This window comes from Ambystoma mexicanum, chromosome 1q, assembly GCF_040938575.1.
Source record: "Ambystoma mexicanum isolate Mex_15411 chromosome 1q, UKY_AmexF1_1, whole genome shotgun sequence".
NCBI lineage: Eukaryota > Metazoa > Chordata > Amphibia > Caudata > Ambystomatidae > Ambystoma > Ambystoma mexicanum.
This window is the reverse complement of record NC_090922.1, coordinates 320,135,737-320,153,810: the sequence shown is the minus strand read 5'-3', so window position 1 is coordinate 320,153,810 and position 18,074 is coordinate 320,135,737. Positions and strand designations below refer to the sequence as shown.

Sequence of the window (18,074 nt, the reverse complement as noted above, 5' to 3'; positions counted from 1 at the left end):
TGTCGAGCCTCGCTCCCAGAAACAGTGCGTCTTGCGCGGGTACCAGGTGGGATTTGGCGTAGTTCACAGAGAATCCCAGGTCCGTGAGAAGTTGGACGTCCTTGCCGTGTGCTCCACGGCGAGCTCCCTCGTCTTGGCTCGGATGAGCCAGTCGTCCAGGTAGGGGTAGACGTGGATCCCCTCTCGGTGCAAGGCACTTGGTGAATACCCTGGGTGCCGACCGTAGTCCGAAGGGGAGGGCTTTGAACTGGTAGTGACGCCCTTGGACCACAAACCTGAGAAATTTTCGGTGCCCCTTTAGGATGGGAATATGGAAGTAGGCATCCTCCAAATCCAACGACGACAGGAAGTCTCCTTCCTCCAGCTGACCCAGGACATGCTGGAGGGTGACCATCCGGAACTTCTGTGCCTTGATGAACTTGTTCAGACGTCGCAGGTCTAGGATGGGGCGCCATCCTCCCGTCTTCTTCTTCACGAGGAAGTATCTCGAGTAAACTCCGGAGCCCCGAAGCCTCTTTGGGACGAGTTTGATGGCGCCCTTCCTGAGCATCGCCTTTACCACCAGGAGAAGCTGAGGGACGTGAAGCTCTTTCGTGGCTAAGGCGTCCAGCACCCAACGGTCGGTGGAGATGGACTCCCACACGCTGACGAAGCTCGCCAGCCGGCCTCCCACCGGGGTGCTTCGGTGGGGGCCCGACCCCACAGCCGGTTCAATCCTGTTTCGACGAGGCTTTGCCGCCTTGACCTCCTTGGCGACGACGGCGGGGTCCGCCAGACTTGCCTCGTCCCCTGTAGGCCTCCTGAGACGACGAGCGGGCCGCTTGACGGTAGGTGGAGAAACCGCCGCCGGAACCTTTGGAGGCGCCCTTGCCTCCGCTGCTCCGAAAGGGCGGCCGTCGTTGCTGCAGAACCCCAAGGGCCCAGGCCGTCTCGGTGTCCGCTTTAATGGCCTGAAGGGAATCGTCCACTGTTTTCCCAAACAGGTTGTTCCCATCGAACGGCATGTCCAGGACTCTGGTCTGTACGTCTTGACGGAAGTCCGTAGCCTTGAGCCATCCACGCCGCCTAAGGCACACGCCGTTGCCCAACTGGCGAAATCCAGTGTCGGCGATGTCCGTCGCAATAGTGATGGCGTGGTCCGACGCCACCTCGCCTTCCTGTAGGATCTCCAGGGCATCCGCCCTCTTGTCGTCCGGTAGGAAGTCCAGCAGGGGAGCCAGTTTGTACCATAGCACCCTGTCGTAGCGGGCCACGATAGCCAAGGCGTTGGCCGCCTTAATCGGCGTCGCTGCAGACGAGATGACCCTGCGTCCCATAGTGTCCAATTTCTTTCCCTCGCCATCCGGCGGGGAAGTCGATGTGGAGGCCGCACCCCCCCCCCGCTTTCTTCCTGGCCGCCGCGGAGACGATGGAGTCCGGGGTAGGCTGCGCCCGGAGGCACAGGGGGGCCGCGTCCGGGACCCGGTACTTCTTTTCGTACCGGTCTCTTCTAGCTGACGTCGTGGAAGGGTTCTTGAGCTTGAGGAGGGCGAGGCCCTCATCCCAAATGTCGTCCAGTAGAGGCACCGCAAGGACCGTCTTCCCCTTGGCCTCGCGCCGTTGATAAAGGAATCCTTCCTTTTTCTTCTCCTCAGGGCAGAGTTGGAAAAGCTCGGATGCCCTGGCGATCATGGAGTGGAACGATCCAATCTCGTCGGGCGGAGAAGCCCTGGTGGGATGTGACGACGGCAGATCCTCGTCGTAGACCTCGTCGTCCGTACCCGTCGCGGCCGTGTCAGTCCCCGTATCATCCCCTCGGGTCGTGGACGGGGAGGAGGGCTGGACGGGGCGCGACGGCTGAAAAGGAGGTGGAGGGTGAATCCTTCTTTTCTTGGGAGGAGGAACGCCAGAAGGTCCCGGTTCTGGGTCCCCCGACGGGAGTGGTTCCTCCGCTGGCAACGGTAGTCTCGTCCTTATCTCCGAGCATAAGGACTGTATAGCCAACAAAATGGCCGCCGAGTTGTCTTGCGGCGCTGGCAGAGGGGAATCCGACGGGCGATCAGGGGCCCCGTCGGCACCCTCGACTATGTCGTCGTCACCTGCGTCGGGATCCATCCCGACGGGCCGGTCTTCTTCCACGCCGAGGCCGTGGCTTAAGACCTCGATCAGCTCTTCCTCCGAGGTTGAAGCCGAATCTACGACGACACCCTGCCCCCCCTTTTTCTTCTCCGCCGGAGGTTTCACGGGGGTCCTGTCGATGGGCATAAAAGAGGACTCCCTCCGAGGTGGCAGGGAGACTCTGAGCCCCGAGGTCGCCACCACTGGTGTAGCCTCCACAGGCTGAGCCAGGGCCGCCGCGACAGTCTCGATGGAGGCCTTGGCCGGATGGATTAAGGCCTTCACCACCTTAGGTGCACTCACCGCCTTATCCTTGAGGGGGGGGGGGGACACTGCCTCGCTCCCCCTCCGATGGGGCCTTCGAGCTCGACCGGGGCCTCTCCAGGAGCTTCGCCGGGTGCTCGGCCTTCCTCTTACCCGACCCAGAGCGTTGGCTCGTGGTTGATGGTGCCGGGGAGGGTGCGCCCTGCCTGGCGCCCGTAGAGCCCGACCGTTCGGCGCTCCCGGTGCCAGCGGACTCGCGGTGCTTGGCCTTGTGTTGGACCCCCGTCGCCGGGGCGTCCTCAAAGGTCTTAGAAGACCGCTCGGATTTCTTCCTCTTCTTCTCGCCGGACGGGCTCTTCCCTTCCAGCCAGTTGGCGAGACGTTGATGGCGGTCCTTCATGGTCCGCTCCGACATGTTGCCGCAAAACGCACAGTCCTTCTCCACGTGTGTCTTGTCCTCATGTAAGCAGTAAAGACAAAAGGAGTGTTCGTCCTCCTTAAAGACGTTCTGCAGCTGGCATCCAGGGCAGACCCTGAACAGCTTTCCGGGCGTCGAGCTTCCCTTCTCCTGGGCCATGTCCGAGACGGGCCTGAGAAACTTCTGGAGTCCTCCAAAAGCGTAGCTCGACGAAATCTTCACCCTTGAGGGGCGCAGACGAATCCGACACGGGTCTCCGTTGATCGGATGGAGAGTCGGTGGAGCTTGAGGCTCTTTTGACCGAAAAAACGAAGTTTTTGAGAAAAAAACGTGAAAAAATAGAACGCTCAAGAGCAATAGCACGAGGATCCCAACACATGAACGTGCGGTAAAAATCTGAAGATGGCTGCCAGAGGCGGGGCTTAGGTAGAGGGCAGTCATTGGCTGTGGTCAGTATGACGCAGAGACCAGTGATTGGTTATTACTACGAAAGACAGATCAGAAACGAAACTGATACTGGTTTTTTCTTTACCGAGGATTCCCAGCCTGACGACGGGGAATATTCATGAGCATGTGAATCCATGCCAGACCCCATGTTGGAGAAGTGTGCCCCTTCCTCTGTGTAGTATCCTCAGCTTCGCTAGGTACAGTAACGCATACTGGACTTTCCTCACACATATAGGTTTTTTAACTGCGGCATAGGACTTGCGCTTAGCCAGCACATTGGCGGAGGAGTCAGGGTATATGTATATGTCCAAAGATTTGTATCGTAGAGCCCCTTTTTCTCTTGCTATGCATAGAATTAAGTCCCTGTCACGATAGTTGAGTTTAGCAAGAGTAGTGCGGGAGGCCCCGGATTGGGGACAGGAGCTGGGGCCCGGTGCGCTCTCTCCACCAGGAAGTATTGTGAAAATCTGGACGAGTCAAATAGTGTTTTTAACAGACGCTCGACAAATTGTTCCATCAGGCCTTTACAAGACCGCCTCCGGGATCCTAATTATCCGAATGTTATTGGGGCGAGAACAGGATTCTAAATCATTGTACTTATTGCAGACTTTGCTAAATTCCTGCTGCAGGTGTGTGATGTCACAGCCATGTTTGGTAACAGTATCTTCCATTTCGCTGATGCTTGTTCCAACCTCTGATGTGGGCCCCATCTTTTTTCAACTTAGATTTCAGGGACCCGATAGTGGAAACCATATCATCCAGCTTCATCTTTACGGCCATGAAACCGTTCTGCATCGCAAGACGATGATTGCCCCCTGGTGGCGCCGGACGCTGAGGGTTTTTCACCTTTAACTGGAGCCTCAGCAGGGCCGATGTTTTAGCGGGGGTGCTAGTGTAGGTGTCCATTGGCCCTTGCGCCCTTCGTCATGTCGACCACTGCCAATTACCTGCTAGGTGCTCTATACACAGATGGGCTGCCGGCTACTGTTTACTCCGTTATGGGGTTATCACAGCTTTTGCAGTTTTGTTTGGTTTGTTCTTCTTGTCCGCACAGCTTACCATCAGTGACAGGTCAACCTTATCGTGCTTGTGTTGTTGTCAAGGCGAGAACGGGGTCCTATAGGCACCCACAGCAAGCTGCAGATTTGTCATGAAAGTGGCATTCAAGGGAGCCAGGTGGATGTTCTCCGCTATGTAAGCGGTCGCTGGGCCTGGGCAGCTGGTGGGAAACAAGAGTGAGACCTTTGTCTTTGGGCCACATGCAGTGCTGTGCCTGTATGCCCGCGTTAGTTCTCAGCAGTGTGTGTGCCGTAAGCGTGGTTCCTTAGTTATGCGCATGCACAATCGACCTCCCAGGGATGGAATGTTGCAGATTTGCTGCCCCCTGAAAATGGTACCTCACTGTAGTCCCTGTGGGTTATTGTGGTGGCCGTCAACCAACCTATTGTATCAGGGGCGCACCTGTGTGTCCCCGCTTTGCACTCCCGAGCGGGCTTTGTAGGATTCAGAATGTCTCTTTATCCCTCTGTCTTCTCTTGCGGCAGTGACTCGCAGTATATGGCTGATCACCCAAAGCAGCCGCTCCCCCAGAAAAGAGGACAACTCAGGATGACCCCGGGCACACACCAAGCTCAACACCCCGTATGCGCCTGGCCTGTGAACGTGACCGGGAGGTCAGCTCCTTACCTTGGTTTCACTAACCTTTATTTAGTGTCATCCCTGCTCCACGTAGTTTTAGTGGGCCATCTTAATCCTCGAATCTGAGAACAGAGTCCCCCTTGCAGCCCTGGTGAAGTGTATGGCGCAGCGGGCACGCGCCAGGCTCATCGTGCACGGCTGCTGGGTTGCTGGCAACAGTCCTCCATAGTACACCCTGGTCGTGCTCCCTTAGGCATTTCTGTCCCAGGGCTGGCCCACTGCGTATTATCAGGCAACCGGCCTGGACCTGCTTAGTGTAGGGTTATCTGTGCTTGGTGAAGGGCTATGTGTAAGCCAGGCACTGGCGTCCACGGTGCCCACGCAGCACCACCCGAGCTGGAGCCAACTGCGTAGCTCCCAGTGGGTCCGCCGCCACACGTGCCAGCCAATGTGTGGGAAGTATCGTTATGGGTCGCCGCCACGAACCGTGGAATGGCCCTGGGCCGCGGCTGCAGGAGTGCCGTCCTCACAACCCCGCACTCTGCGACTCCGGCAGTGCACGTGTCGCTGCAGCTCCCTCCTCCACAGGGGTGGCCACTTGTGTCCGTATGGTATTCCAAGGGGGGGGAGGGGCACAAAGCATCCCAGGTGTTCGGAGCGCTACAGGCCACTGTACCAGCCGCATCTCACAAGACCAGATCATGGCCCGCTACCGCAAGTAGCAGGCTCCCCCTGCCCCATCAGGTAGCACACAGCCAGGCCCGCAGGCAACTGTCGTTCGCCGCAAAGAACCAGGAGCCCAAGCCTCAGTCTTGGCCAGGCTGCCGCCCACACCGTTGGGGGAACTCTCAGAGAGTGAGGCACCAGTCACCTCTCTCACAGCGGGTCGCTGGGCGGCTCCCACGCCAATGGGTGCAGGAGCCACTGGGTCTCCGGCGAGGTTCTGAAGTTTGTCGCATCTCAACTTCAATGAGGTGCCGCTCCCTGAATATGCTCCAGATCCTTACCGCATTGAGCCCTCATGTGCTCAGATCGTTTACTAACACACAGCCTGTGTCAGTTTCTCTCAGAGTTGGGTGGAAAAGGATTAATTTGGAATACAGATATTTCGGGGCTGGAGCTCCTCGTTTAGGCAGCCATATTGCTTGGCTACTTCTCCTAGCTTTCTTGCAGCATCCCTCTGTCGGGTTCACACTTGCCTTATTCCACAGTTCACAACCTTATCGGAAAGCGGGGTTCCCTTCCCCTAGCTTTCTCCTGGGAATGGGTCAGAGACTTTGGATTTTACAAGGGATTTGATGTGATCCTTGTAGGACCACACTGATGCCCCACGCCGGCTTTTCCTCCAGGCCTTCTGGTCTTCACAGTTTCAACACGAAACCAAAGGGGCCAGCGAGAGTCCTTCGAATGAGCACTCCTACGGTGCTTGATCACTCTGCAGCTGGCCCTTTTTTTTGCTTTCCCAAAAGTTCAAACACACATACAAGTTATTTCTTCTCAGGCTCCTTGCGTTCATAATGTTGTTACATGCAACCTTGGGCTCAACACAGTTCAGTATGCCATCAGCTTCCTCCGACTCTCTGGCTGTGCTGAACCCGTTGGCTTCTCTTGTCTCTGGAGTCAAGGACTCTTCCACGGTAGCCAGCTTGCCTCCCCGCCTGCACCATCAATGCGGGAGGCCCCCATGCACCGTTGACTTCTGCTGCTCCGCATGCCAGCTCTCACTCACGGTCTTATGATTTCCCTTTCGGAGGCTTTGCGGGTACGTGTTGAATATGGCAAGGGCAGTTTTCCCCCTTTGTCGTCCCTCCAGGTCGTGCCGCCTTTCTCCTCCGTTTGAACTGCCGGTTCTGTGTAGCTGTTTCCTCGTGCGTTCGGCCTTGCTCATAGAGTGCTTTTGTGCTCTGCCCTTTATCCCTGTGGGGAAGGTAAAAGGCTGCCAGGTGCGCATGGTTTTGTCAACTGCCTGACACGTGTGTTGGGACAGGTCAGGTATACGGCTCTGGTGTTAGTCCGTTTTCTGTTACAGTGTAAGAAATTATTTGGGTCGGAAAAGGGGGCTAGGGTAGAGCTTCTAAATATCCCACAGGGTAGGATGGGGAAAAGGTGTTACAAGGAAGGGGTACCGCGTCTCAACCCTCAGTGTCCCACTTCCACTTCCGAAGACCCCTCGCCCAGGTGATCCTCCCCACTGGTCCACCCTCAGGAACTGGATCCAATAGCGATGGGCGTGTCTTAGCCACCTTGACAACAGATGTTCGGGGACTAGTGGGCGAGACACCTTCAGGTTTCTCACAATCTTCATGATTGAATCACCTCGTAGTGGCACTACTGCCAGTGTGGGAGTGGCTTTTTAAGTAGCAGCTTTGGACACCTTTTTGGGCAGAACATATTTTTTCAGTAAATTTATGAACATTTGGAACAAACCTTTACCTGCAATGTCATGCGAAAGAACAACTTACTCCTAACACAAAGATAGACATGTAGCCACGTTTCTTTGGCCAGGTTAACCAATAGTTATATGAACTTCGGTTAAAATCATGCAGGTTTAAGAATATAAACAGAACTGCACTGCTCGTTCAAAGACATGTTCACCAACCAAGAAAAGAAGCAAAGAAACATCCATCCCAACATATTCAAGGTCAGTAATCTTACCTTATTGCATCAGCTTGGGGTGGGAGAGGCCTAACAGGGTGGATGCCAGAGCCTGTCCTACAATACAGGAGGACCGTGGCAGTTGAGGGCCCCCAATCGCTGTGCCTTCCCCAAGTGCCCACTTATATATGTGTGCAGTACCAACTTGCATCACCCCAAGCCTCTTGAAGAAAATGCTGGCAAAATTTCTCTTTCTTTCCTAGAGCCAAAGGTGAGGCAGAAGCAGTATGGAGAGACCACCCACAGGAAGGCAACCCATCAGCGCCCCCTAATACCTCTGTAAAGACATCCGAGTTGCAGAACCAATGGCGAGAAGCCAGCGAAAGAAGAACCGCAGTTTACATGGTTGCCTGAGATGCCGCGCACCGCTGCCCAGTGCACGCAGTATACAAACTAAGGTACCAAACCAATTCCACCAAGGACTCATCACGGAGCAGTGGTTGCTTAGTGAATCTTCACTTACCTTGGGGATGACTGCACTGCAGCCTCCTAACACAAACTGGGACACTTTGCATTGTGTGCTGCCATTGTTACAGCCTGGAGAAAAGGGTGGGGCTTCACCTGCTATTTGTAACTTCCCATACTTTTAACACCTTCCAGGTGAGGAAGACAGGACTAGATTGGCCAGGACCAGTAAACCAATGGGATAAACATGGGGAATATAAAGCGGGCAACAGGAAACAAGAAGAATGGTGGATTGGAGTGGAAAGGAGAATTGAAGAAAAGGTGAGTTACTGGTTAGTGATAGCAAGTGGCACATTGTGGAGATTGTGAGTAGAGAGTCAGAGGGGGTTCTCACACAAGAGGGGGTCTGCATGGCAAAGGGGGGTCCACAGACAGCAGGGGGGTTGCCACACAGCATGGGGGGCAGAAGCAATGAAAACACTGAAGAGATGGCAGGTAGTAAAAAGACAGAAGAGGAAACCATAGGGAGAAGAGGGCGATAAGGTGGGTTAAGATGGACACAGGAGAATAGCAAGAGGAGACTAGCAGTCAGCGATAGGGAGAGAACATCTGCTGTGAGAGGAAGGCGGGTTACATCTGGCAGTTTACACATCTGAAAGGCACATCCCTATAACCCTTTAATCACTACCAATATTGATAGTGTAGTTTAAAATGTCCTGGGGGAGTTTAGATAGAGAAGGCAATTGCCTTTAGCTTATCCCTGATAAATTAGATTCTAGGTGTTATAAATCAGCACTATCTATTAACCCGGGGACTAGGGGCAGCTAGGCTAGGGGGGAACATGCAGTAGTCAGATAAGAGAGTGATGCACAGCCCTAGCACCCTGCCAAAGAAAACAATGAAAACCCTTGAACCTTCTCTCGGAGCTGGAGCGTTCAAGCCATCTGTAACGTCTGCACAACAGTTTTTTATTTATTGAAAATTAAACTCTTATTTTTGGGCAACAGTGCCAAAACACTGCTGGCTACCTTTTAGAATCAGATATCTTTTCTTTATGGTGTTTTGTATAGCCAAATTATGCTAAGTCCACCGTACTGTGCTCTGATGTTGCTATGGTTTCCAGTTTAGAACTTGATTAAAATAATGTGACTAAGTTAAAGTAGCAATAGTTCTAAACATTGTCAAAGCCTTCAAATATAATTTATGAATTTGTAATTATGCAGGTCATAATCGCACAACATACTTTCTTAAGGTGCTTTTCCTAACTAACTCAGGATCAGCTGTTGCAGATACTATCTTTTCATATTTGGATTATACAAACTGTGACTGGGACTATCACAATAAATAATGTGTCGCCTGCTACTGACCAAGGCCCCAGAGCAAGGATTCCCACCAAAGCATAGAGCGGACCACATTAGATTTGCCTTTCAGGCCCTGCACTGTCTACCTACCAGTGGCACCCCTGTTAAGCTCCAAGCTTGGCACCAGGTCCATCGGGTAATTCATGGAATTGGGCCTTCATATCTTAAAATTCAGTTCTCACACTATGCTTGTGAACAGGGATTTTGGTTTTGACCTCCAATATAGTTGATTTTCCCTGGATCAGGAGACAGAGCATTGTCTGGTGGTTGTAGAATTGACTTCTCTGTTTAGAATGCTCCATAGCCGACTATCTGGCTTTCAGGAAACAGATTAGCTCATGTTGATGTGTTATTTTTAGGTTTTGCAAAGTAATGTGCCATGGTTCATCTCTTTATATTTAGTAACTATCACTTGAGATCATACAGCGCTAAGGAAATATCTAACATAATATCAGCTGATGGTTATCACCTGATTCAATCTTGATCTTGTCTAGGATTATGGCCACAAACAATGTCTGGTGCAGTTATTAGCTTACCAGCTGAATAATAAGTTGTGCAGCTTCACTCTGGTTCGCCACTGGAAGTAAATTCATTCCAAGTTCTAGAGCGATGAACTTCTGCACAGGGGAAAAGTACTGATCGCTTATTCGAGTCCTCTCGACTATAACAATCGCATGAACGCTGGCACCCTGAAAAGAGAATAAAAAAAAAAAATACATTTCCGTGAACGTAAAACATCGGTAACAGTAGTTGGATTCATGGTTGGGAATAAAAAATTAATATGCTAATATGGTATAAAGGAAAATATATTATCCGACAGGCAAACTACAAGTTAAACTAACCCTTTGAGGTGGGTGCATCATTAAGAATAAGCAATAGTTCCGTGCCATGAAGATGTACAATACCCTTAGCTCTATTCTCCTTTGCTGACCAACTGCTTAAACAACTGCTTGTGGTGGAAGCCAGACAGATAAACAAATCAGGTTTTGGCCGCCCCATGTCACTCGCAGCCTGAAACATCCAATAATGCCATCATACGTCTGGTATAAACACTGGTTGTCCATGAAATAACCAAAAAACGAAAGGAGAAATGAAGGAACGTTTTGGTCGAAAAACAAAAATTACCTTTTGCACTTTTTTTTATGTTGCGGGGGGCCACCCCCCTTGCACTCCTCTTACCTTAACTAATACCCTTACCCCACCCTCACCTATTATTTACTTAAAATATACAAAAAGCCCTACCAAATTCGATCAAAAAAACTTGGGTCATTTCTACCTCGTTTTTTTCTGCATTCGGACATTTCTACAGATACCATAAACACCATATGCTAAAATATGACCACACATGCGCAGGTCACACCATATGCAAAAAGATGATTTTAACACCCCCACCCCCTCATAATTAAAAGGTATGCCTGGTATAGCCACAATATGTAAGGTATAGCCTTCCAAGTGCCCTCAATACGCCAAATGCAGCCCCAAATGCCCCCATAAAGTAATCCATTCAGCTTCTGCTGTGTTGTGTGTAGATGCTCATGGAGCAAACAGAAGCACTGTGCATATTTATTTTCCTAGCATTTTAGGATTGTGTAATTAATAAGATGGAAAACTAAGTTGCAATTGAGAATTAATCTTTTGCAACAAATTATGCTTTTTCCCCCCCAGTATAAGCAAGCCAGTATTACAAAATTGTATTTTTCAGAGTTCCTGTGCTGTGTGTATAATCATGTGAAGGCAGATCATTTTTACACTTATAATTTAATTTAATTTACATTCCAATTATAAAAACAGTGTGTAAAATGAGTTTGCACGGTCCATTTACATCCATTCACCCTTGCAGTCAATGGGGTACATTACTATAAATTTTCAGTGGCAGCAGAGTCTTGGCTCAAGGGTGAGTGATTGTCATTACACCAATCACAGGTGTTATAGCCTCTCAAGTCTTCAAGACTACAATTAAAACATCCAAAACCTGAGACTCCAGGAAGTGCAAGCGCTGTTCAAAAACGAACAAATGAAAGTTACATTTATAATTGAAAAAGAAACTCAGCAAAACCTGTACCTGTGATAATCCAGATAGGTATTTAACTTAATGTAGTGCTTCATTCATGGTTCGTCCAACATCTAGGCACTGTGATTATTATACCTCAGTTGATACTCAGTTTACCGACCTCTCAAGGATGTTAGCCAAGGATATAGCTCAGCTAGTTGAGCGCTCGTTGCTGTGATCTGTAGGTTGCAGGCTGGAATTTCATCCTTTCGAGGTCGATAAAGGAGTTGCAACCTCGGTTTGGTGATAATTGTGATAAATATGCTCTATGTACAGATTTGCCAAAATCACTATATAAATAAGCATTTGAACATGAGACTAGGTATAGAACTTGGCACACAGTCCTTGCCTCTCTGCACTGTTGTATCATAACATTGGCATACCGTTCGGTAGGGATAGCTCCAGGAAATGAGGACTTTCATTAAACATAAAAGACAATTCTGCTGTCGAACCTGAAAACACACAATACAATTCATGTTTGCTTTACTATGTAATTGACTAGGTTTTTGTGTTTTCAACATTTAAATATTTACAGGAGATATCAAATGGCCCGACCTTAGAGAAATAATGAAAGGTGTATTTTGTCACAATGCAGAAAGATGCCGCATGGTAATGATTTCCATACAGTTTTTGCACACGTTGGCTGGATGTCACATACATTTTATTCTCTTGCAAAGGAGAAAAGTCATTGTACTCTCTTGAAATCACATTTACTCTCAAAGTTGAAAAATGGGGAGTAAAATACTCCCACCTCAAAATCTTATCTGGAGCACTGCTTAGTGGTGTTGAAAGGAAAGAGGTGCCCGATTTTCCTAATATTTAGGAAGCAGGTGTGAGAAGGGTCATAAATGGCGCAGAGGTTTATAGCTGAAGAGTAGGAGAGAGTGTCCGGTGGGAGATGGATAGGCAGAGAATGAAGAACACCTCTGTTTTGGTAGAGTTTAACAAAAGAGTGCGAAACCACAAATATTTAATGACAGACATTTGGACATTTTGATAGAGATCAGAGGAGAGTTTAGGAAAAGAGAAATAGATTTGGGTGTCATCCACAAAGAGTTGGTACGAGACCCCATAGGAGGAGATTAGTGCCCCAAGATGGAGGTGTAGCATGTAAAGAGAAGCAGACCCAAGAAAGAGCCTTGTGGAACACCAACAGTTGGAGGAATGATTTAAGAGGTGTTTTCGCTCCAGGAAACAGAATCGGCAAGGTAAAATTTAGGATTCGATCCAGGCAAGGGCTTTATCTCAAATCCCAAGAAGAAAGAGTATTAAGGAGATCAGAGAGATCGACAGTGTCAAAGGCAGCAGACAGGTCAAGCAGAATTAGGATAGAGGATAGGTTGGATTGCTTAGCAGTGTCGAAGTCGGACAGATTCATGAGAGCAGTTTCTGTGAGTGACAGGAGCGGAAACCTGCTTGTAGGTGTCTTGAAGGTTGTGGATGTCTAAGAAAATTGTTTAGACGGTTGAAGACAACCCTTTTGGGCACTTTAGAGTAGTGCGGGAGGAAACACACAGGACGTAAGCTAGCCAGTAGGTTCAGGTCAGCCCCTTGTTGTTTTAGGCGAGGGATGACTGTGGCCGTTTTGAAAACAGAGGGAGAGCAAGCAGGGTCGAAGGACAGGTTGAAGAGTTCAGTAAGGCCAGAGAGGCCACTAAAGGGGTAGTGGGCTTGAATAGCGGAGGAGCAAGAGGGTCGGCTGGGGCACAAGAGGGGGGTAACTTTCATCAGTAGAAATAGCAATTTGTCAGTGGAAGTGTGACTAAAGTGGGAGATAGAGGCAGAGGATGGTGGTAGAGTAGGTGGAGTGTAGAAATTAATAGTTACTCGCCGTAGTGACTAACGTACTCATAGTCCACAGTCCCCTTTCCTCCATATTGTATGGGCGTCCAACCAGTGGGCAGCCTGTGCAATATTCCTTAAAGCCTCCTGTGCCGTCACTAGGGCCTCCTGTGAGGCCTGGGTCCCCAGTTCTAAAAGCTGTTCTTCCTTTCTAGTCACCTGCCTCTCTGCCTCAGTGATCTACCGTGTATGTTGCCTGCGGTGAGCAGACACTAAGGAAATGGCTTCCCACAACATGATTGGACAGTCCACAGACCCCTCATTAAGATCAAAGTTTTGGTGGTCTTCTGAGAGAGGCCCTCTGCTATCTCAGGTATTGCCAGGTGTATGTGTTTGTTCAAACACCAAGCAGCATCTGATTTGTTTTGACAGTTTTTTTAGTGTTATCAGCAGGGGGTAGTGGTCCGAGACCCCTCTTGCAAGGAATGCAGAGGACAGCAGCCGGTGGGACATACTCCAGGGGACTAAAACGTAGTCTATCCTCGAGAGCGATTTGTGTGCGTTAGAGTAAAATGAGAACCCAGCATCTGTTCCATGCAGTGCCCTCCAAGTATCCACCAGCCCCATTGCATCCACAAAGGTGTATAGTTTGGTCAGGGTGTCCCAATTCTTATAGCCGCTACATGACTTGTCCATGACAATCTACATGACTTCATTAAACCCCCCCTCCCCAGGACCCACGAGTCTGCCCGTTCCGCAAGCAATTCTGCCTGTAACTCATTCAGGAGCTCCACTGTGAGTGGAGGGGGAGCATAGGCTGCAATAAGGCCCCAACTTTCTCCCCACACGTCGCCGAGCACCACCACAAATCGGCCTCGGGGGTCGGCACGCACCTTTCTCAATTGGAATGGTACCCGCTTATGAATGAGAACCATTGTGCCCCTGGGCCCTCTTGAGAATCCAGCGTGATATGTCTGCGGTTAGTTGGACCTCTTTAAGAAATCACAATCTGTACCAACTAAATGGGTTTCCGCGAGGGCAATATCAGGGGAATAACGGTTGAGAAATAAGTAGAGGTGTCTTAATGGTGACCAGCCTGATGTCCGTGGATGCCATTGGCTCGAACTGTTTGTGCGCCAAGGCGCCCAACACAACATTGAGGTCCTACACAGGGTGTGGTTTTTTGATGGGCGGGTACAGCCTGGCGAGGCCCGCCAAATGTCGCTTGACCACCGGGTTGGAAGAGAAGACCTCTTCCTCCGAATTTCTGTAGGCCCCCATGGCTGCCAGATAGGTGCAGCATGTGTCTACCTGCACTCCTGAGTGAGCAAGGTGTGCCGAGAACGAGAGTACATCATCCAAAGTGCACGTAAGGGGGTTGATCTGTTTAGAGTCCGCCCAATGACAGAACCTAGTCCATTTAGTCTTGTACTGGCTCCTAGTAGCTTTGCTACTAGCGCCCTGAATGATCTCTAGGTTAGCCTGTGACAGGCTCAGGTGTTTCGGCGTGACCTGCTCAGGAACCACGCTGCAAGGGCTAATTTGTGTGGAGCAGGGTGTATAACCACGGTCTCACCGGGCACCATGGAGCCATCAGAATGATGCTGAGGTGACAAGATTCTTTTATCTTGCAGATCACCCTGTGGACCAGGGGGTGTGGGCGGGAAGGAACAAGTTACTTACCTGTAACTGTTGTTCTCCAGCATGGGTCTGGCATGGATTCACATGCTCATGAATATTCCCCGTCGTCAGGCTGGGAATCCTCGGTAAAGAAAAAACCAGTATCAGTTTCGTTTCTGATCTGTCTTTCGTAGTAGTAACCAATCACTGATCTCTGCGTCATACTGACCACAGCCAATGACTGCCCTCTACCTAAGCCCCGCCTCTGGCAGCCATCTTCAGATTTGGAAGCACGTGAAGTGGCAGTATGACCAAGTGAAGAGCCGCAGAGGGGTAGGCGGGAGGGTTCGCATGTGAATCCATGCCAGACCCATGCTGGAGAACAACAGTTACAGGTAAGTAACTTGTTCCTTCTCCAGCATGGGGTCTGGCATGGATTCACATGCTCATGAATAAAGAATACATAGCAGTACACACATGCACAACCACGGGAGGTGGCAAAGGCTCAACATTAAGCATTACATCAAACTCAACATAAAGCAAATCTTACCTCCTCACCAGGCTCACCTTAGGCGAACAGGTTGCGCAGCACTGCTTGGCCGACCCTGGACTCCTCCCTGGAATCCCGATCGACGCAGTAGAATTTCGTGAAGGTGTGCGTCGACCTCCACGTAGCAGCCCTGCAGATGTCCAGCAGGGGCACACCAGATAGGAACGCCGTGGTAGCTGCGATCGCTCTGGTGGAATGGGCTCTCGGACAGCCAGGCAGCGGTCGGTTTGCCAACCGATGACAGTACATGATACAGCCGGAGAGCCATCTGGAAATGGAAGCCTTCGAGAGAGCCTTCCCCTGATTGACAGGTCCAAAGTTCACAAAGAGTTGTGACGTCTTCCAAAAACACTTTGTGCGGTCTACGTAGAACTTCAGCGCTCTAGCCACATCCAGCGAGTGCAAAGTCCTCTCAGCCGGCGACGAAGGCGACGGGAAGAAAACAGGCAACACCAAGGGTTCGTTGAGGTGGAAGTCCGACGGCACCTTGGGCATGAAGGAGGGGTGCGTCCTGAGCACTACCCTTGTGTCGTGAAAAGTCAAGTACGGGGCCTTGCAGGAAAGGGCCTGGATCTCTCCCACCCGTCGTGCGGAGGTGATGGCCACAAGAAACGCTGTTTTCCACGACAAGAACTTCAACGGGGCCGAGTGCAGAGGCTCGAACGGAGGTCCCATGAGCTTGGTCAGCACCACGTTGAGCTCCCACGCCGGGGCCAGAGCCTTCACCGGAGGGAACGATCTGAACAGTCCCTTCATGAACTCTTTCACCAGACGATGAGACCACAAGGACGTCCGCCCCGTGGTTCTGGTGTATCGGGAGATGGCAGCAAGATGAATCTTGATGGACGCGTGCGCCAGTCCAGCTTTGGCCAGCGTCAGTAGGTACGGCAGTACTTGGGGAGCCGTAATCCGTAGAGGGTTAATCTTCTGTGTGTGGCACCAGACAGAGAACCTCTTCCATTTGTGTCCGTAGCATTTAAGAGTCGAGGACGCCCTGGCCTCTGCCACTTCGGGTCGTGGTGGAGGATGGCGCCTCCTTCCCTGGAGAGCAGATCCGCGTCCACTGGCAGCTTGATTGACGGGGACGCTGACAAGTCCAGAAGGTCCGGGAACCATATCTGCCTCGGCCACGCAGGTGCGACGAGGATCATCCTGCACCATGACCTCTTGAGCTGGTTGATGAGCCGGATCAGCAATGGCAATGGAGGGAACGCGTATAGGAACAGGCCCTCCCAGGGGAACGAGAAAGCATCGCCCATGCTCCTCAGCTGGGGAAACCTGCTGGCGAACCTCCGGCACTTGGAGTTCGTCGCCGTAGCGAACAGATCGATCTGGGGTGTGCCCCACCCTCGGAAGAGGCGGTCCACCAGATCCTGTCGTAGTTCCCACTCGTGGCACGAGCGCAGCTCCCTGCTGAGTGAGTCGGCAATGGTGTTTTTTATCCCTGCCAGATGAAACGGCACCAGAAACATCCTTTGGGAGACGACCCAATGCCACAGATCCTGCGCCTCCTTGGACAGGGCTGGGGACCTGGTTCCGCCCTGTTTCCTGATGTAAAACATGGTGGTGGTGTTGTCGGTGAAGATCCTCACCACCTTGCCCTTGAGGGACGGAAGGAAGGACCTGAGGGCCCAAAACACTGCACGGAGCTCCAGGACATTGATATGGAGGGACTTCTCCGTCGGGAGCCAAAGGCCTCTCGCGTGCAGATTTTCGGTGTGCGCTCCCCACCCTTCCAGGGAGGCATCCGTGGTCACTGTCTCCTGGTGGCCTGGGGCCTGGAAGTCCATGCCCGCCGTCAGATGCGCGCGGGTGCCCCACCACCGGATCACTCGTCGGAAACTCTCGTCGAGTGTGATCCTCTCCTGGAAGCTGCCCGTCGTCTGGATCCAGCGCGCGTCCAGGAACTCCTGCAACGGGCGCATCCGGAGCCTGCACAGGGGGATGAGGTAGATGCAAGAAGACATCATTCCGAGGAGGGACTTGATGGACCTCACCTTGGCCGCGTCCGCAACCAACATCCGCTATACCTTGCCCAGAACGGCCCTCGTCCTTTCCTCCGACGGGGAGGCCAGAAGGGACACTGTGTCGAGCTTCGCTCCCAGAAACAGTGCTTCTTGCGCGGGCACCAGGTGGGACTTGGCATAGTTTATGGAGAATCCCAGGTCCGTGAGAAGTTGGACGGTCCTTGCCGTGTGCTCCACGGCGAGCTCCCTCGTCTTGGCTCGAATGAGCCAGTCGTCCAGGTAGGTGTAGACGTGGATCCCCTCTCGGCGCAGCTGCGCCGCCACCGGTGCGAGGCACTTGGTGAACACCGTGGGTGCCGACCGAAGTCCGAAGGGAAGGGCCCTGAACTGATAGTGATGCCCTTGGACCACGAACCTGAGAAACTTTCGGTGTCCCTTTAGGATGGGAATATGGAAGTAGGCATCCTCCAAATCCGACGCCGACAGGAAATCGCCCTCCTCCAGCTGACCCAGGACGTGTTGGAGGGTGACCATCCGGAACTTCTGTGCCTTGATGAATTTGTTCAGTCGTCGTAGGTCCAGGATGGGGCGCCATCCTCCAGTCTTCTTCACGAGGAAGTATCTTGAGTAAACTCCGGAGCCCCGAAGCCTCTTTGGGACGAGGTCGATGGCGCCCTTCCTGAGCATAGCCTTTACCTCTAAGAGAAGTTGAGGGACGTGAAGTTCTTTCCTGACCACAGGGGAGACGCGCGGGCACCTTCTTTGAACTCGAGCGCGTGGCCCTGGGCTAGGGCATCCAGCACCCAACGGTCGGTGGAGA

General features: G+C 51.7%; 1 protein-coding gene across 4 annotated transcripts in view; it reads right to left on the bottom strand.

Moving 5' to 3' along the window:
• Nucleotides 1-18,074, bottom strand: part of FAAP24 (FA core complex associated protein 24) — a 264,124-nt gene that overhangs the window by 31,306 nt on the left and 214,744 nt on the right. For all 4 annotated transcript variants that reach the window (XM_069639129.1, XM_069639140.1, XM_069639135.1 and 1 more), the window contains one exon: nucleotides 9,822-9,974. In XM_069639129.1, the coding sequence (XP_069495230.1) occupies nucleotides 9,822-9,974 (153 nt within the window). The remainder of the gene's footprint in view (nucleotides 1-9,821; nucleotides 9,975-18,074) is intronic.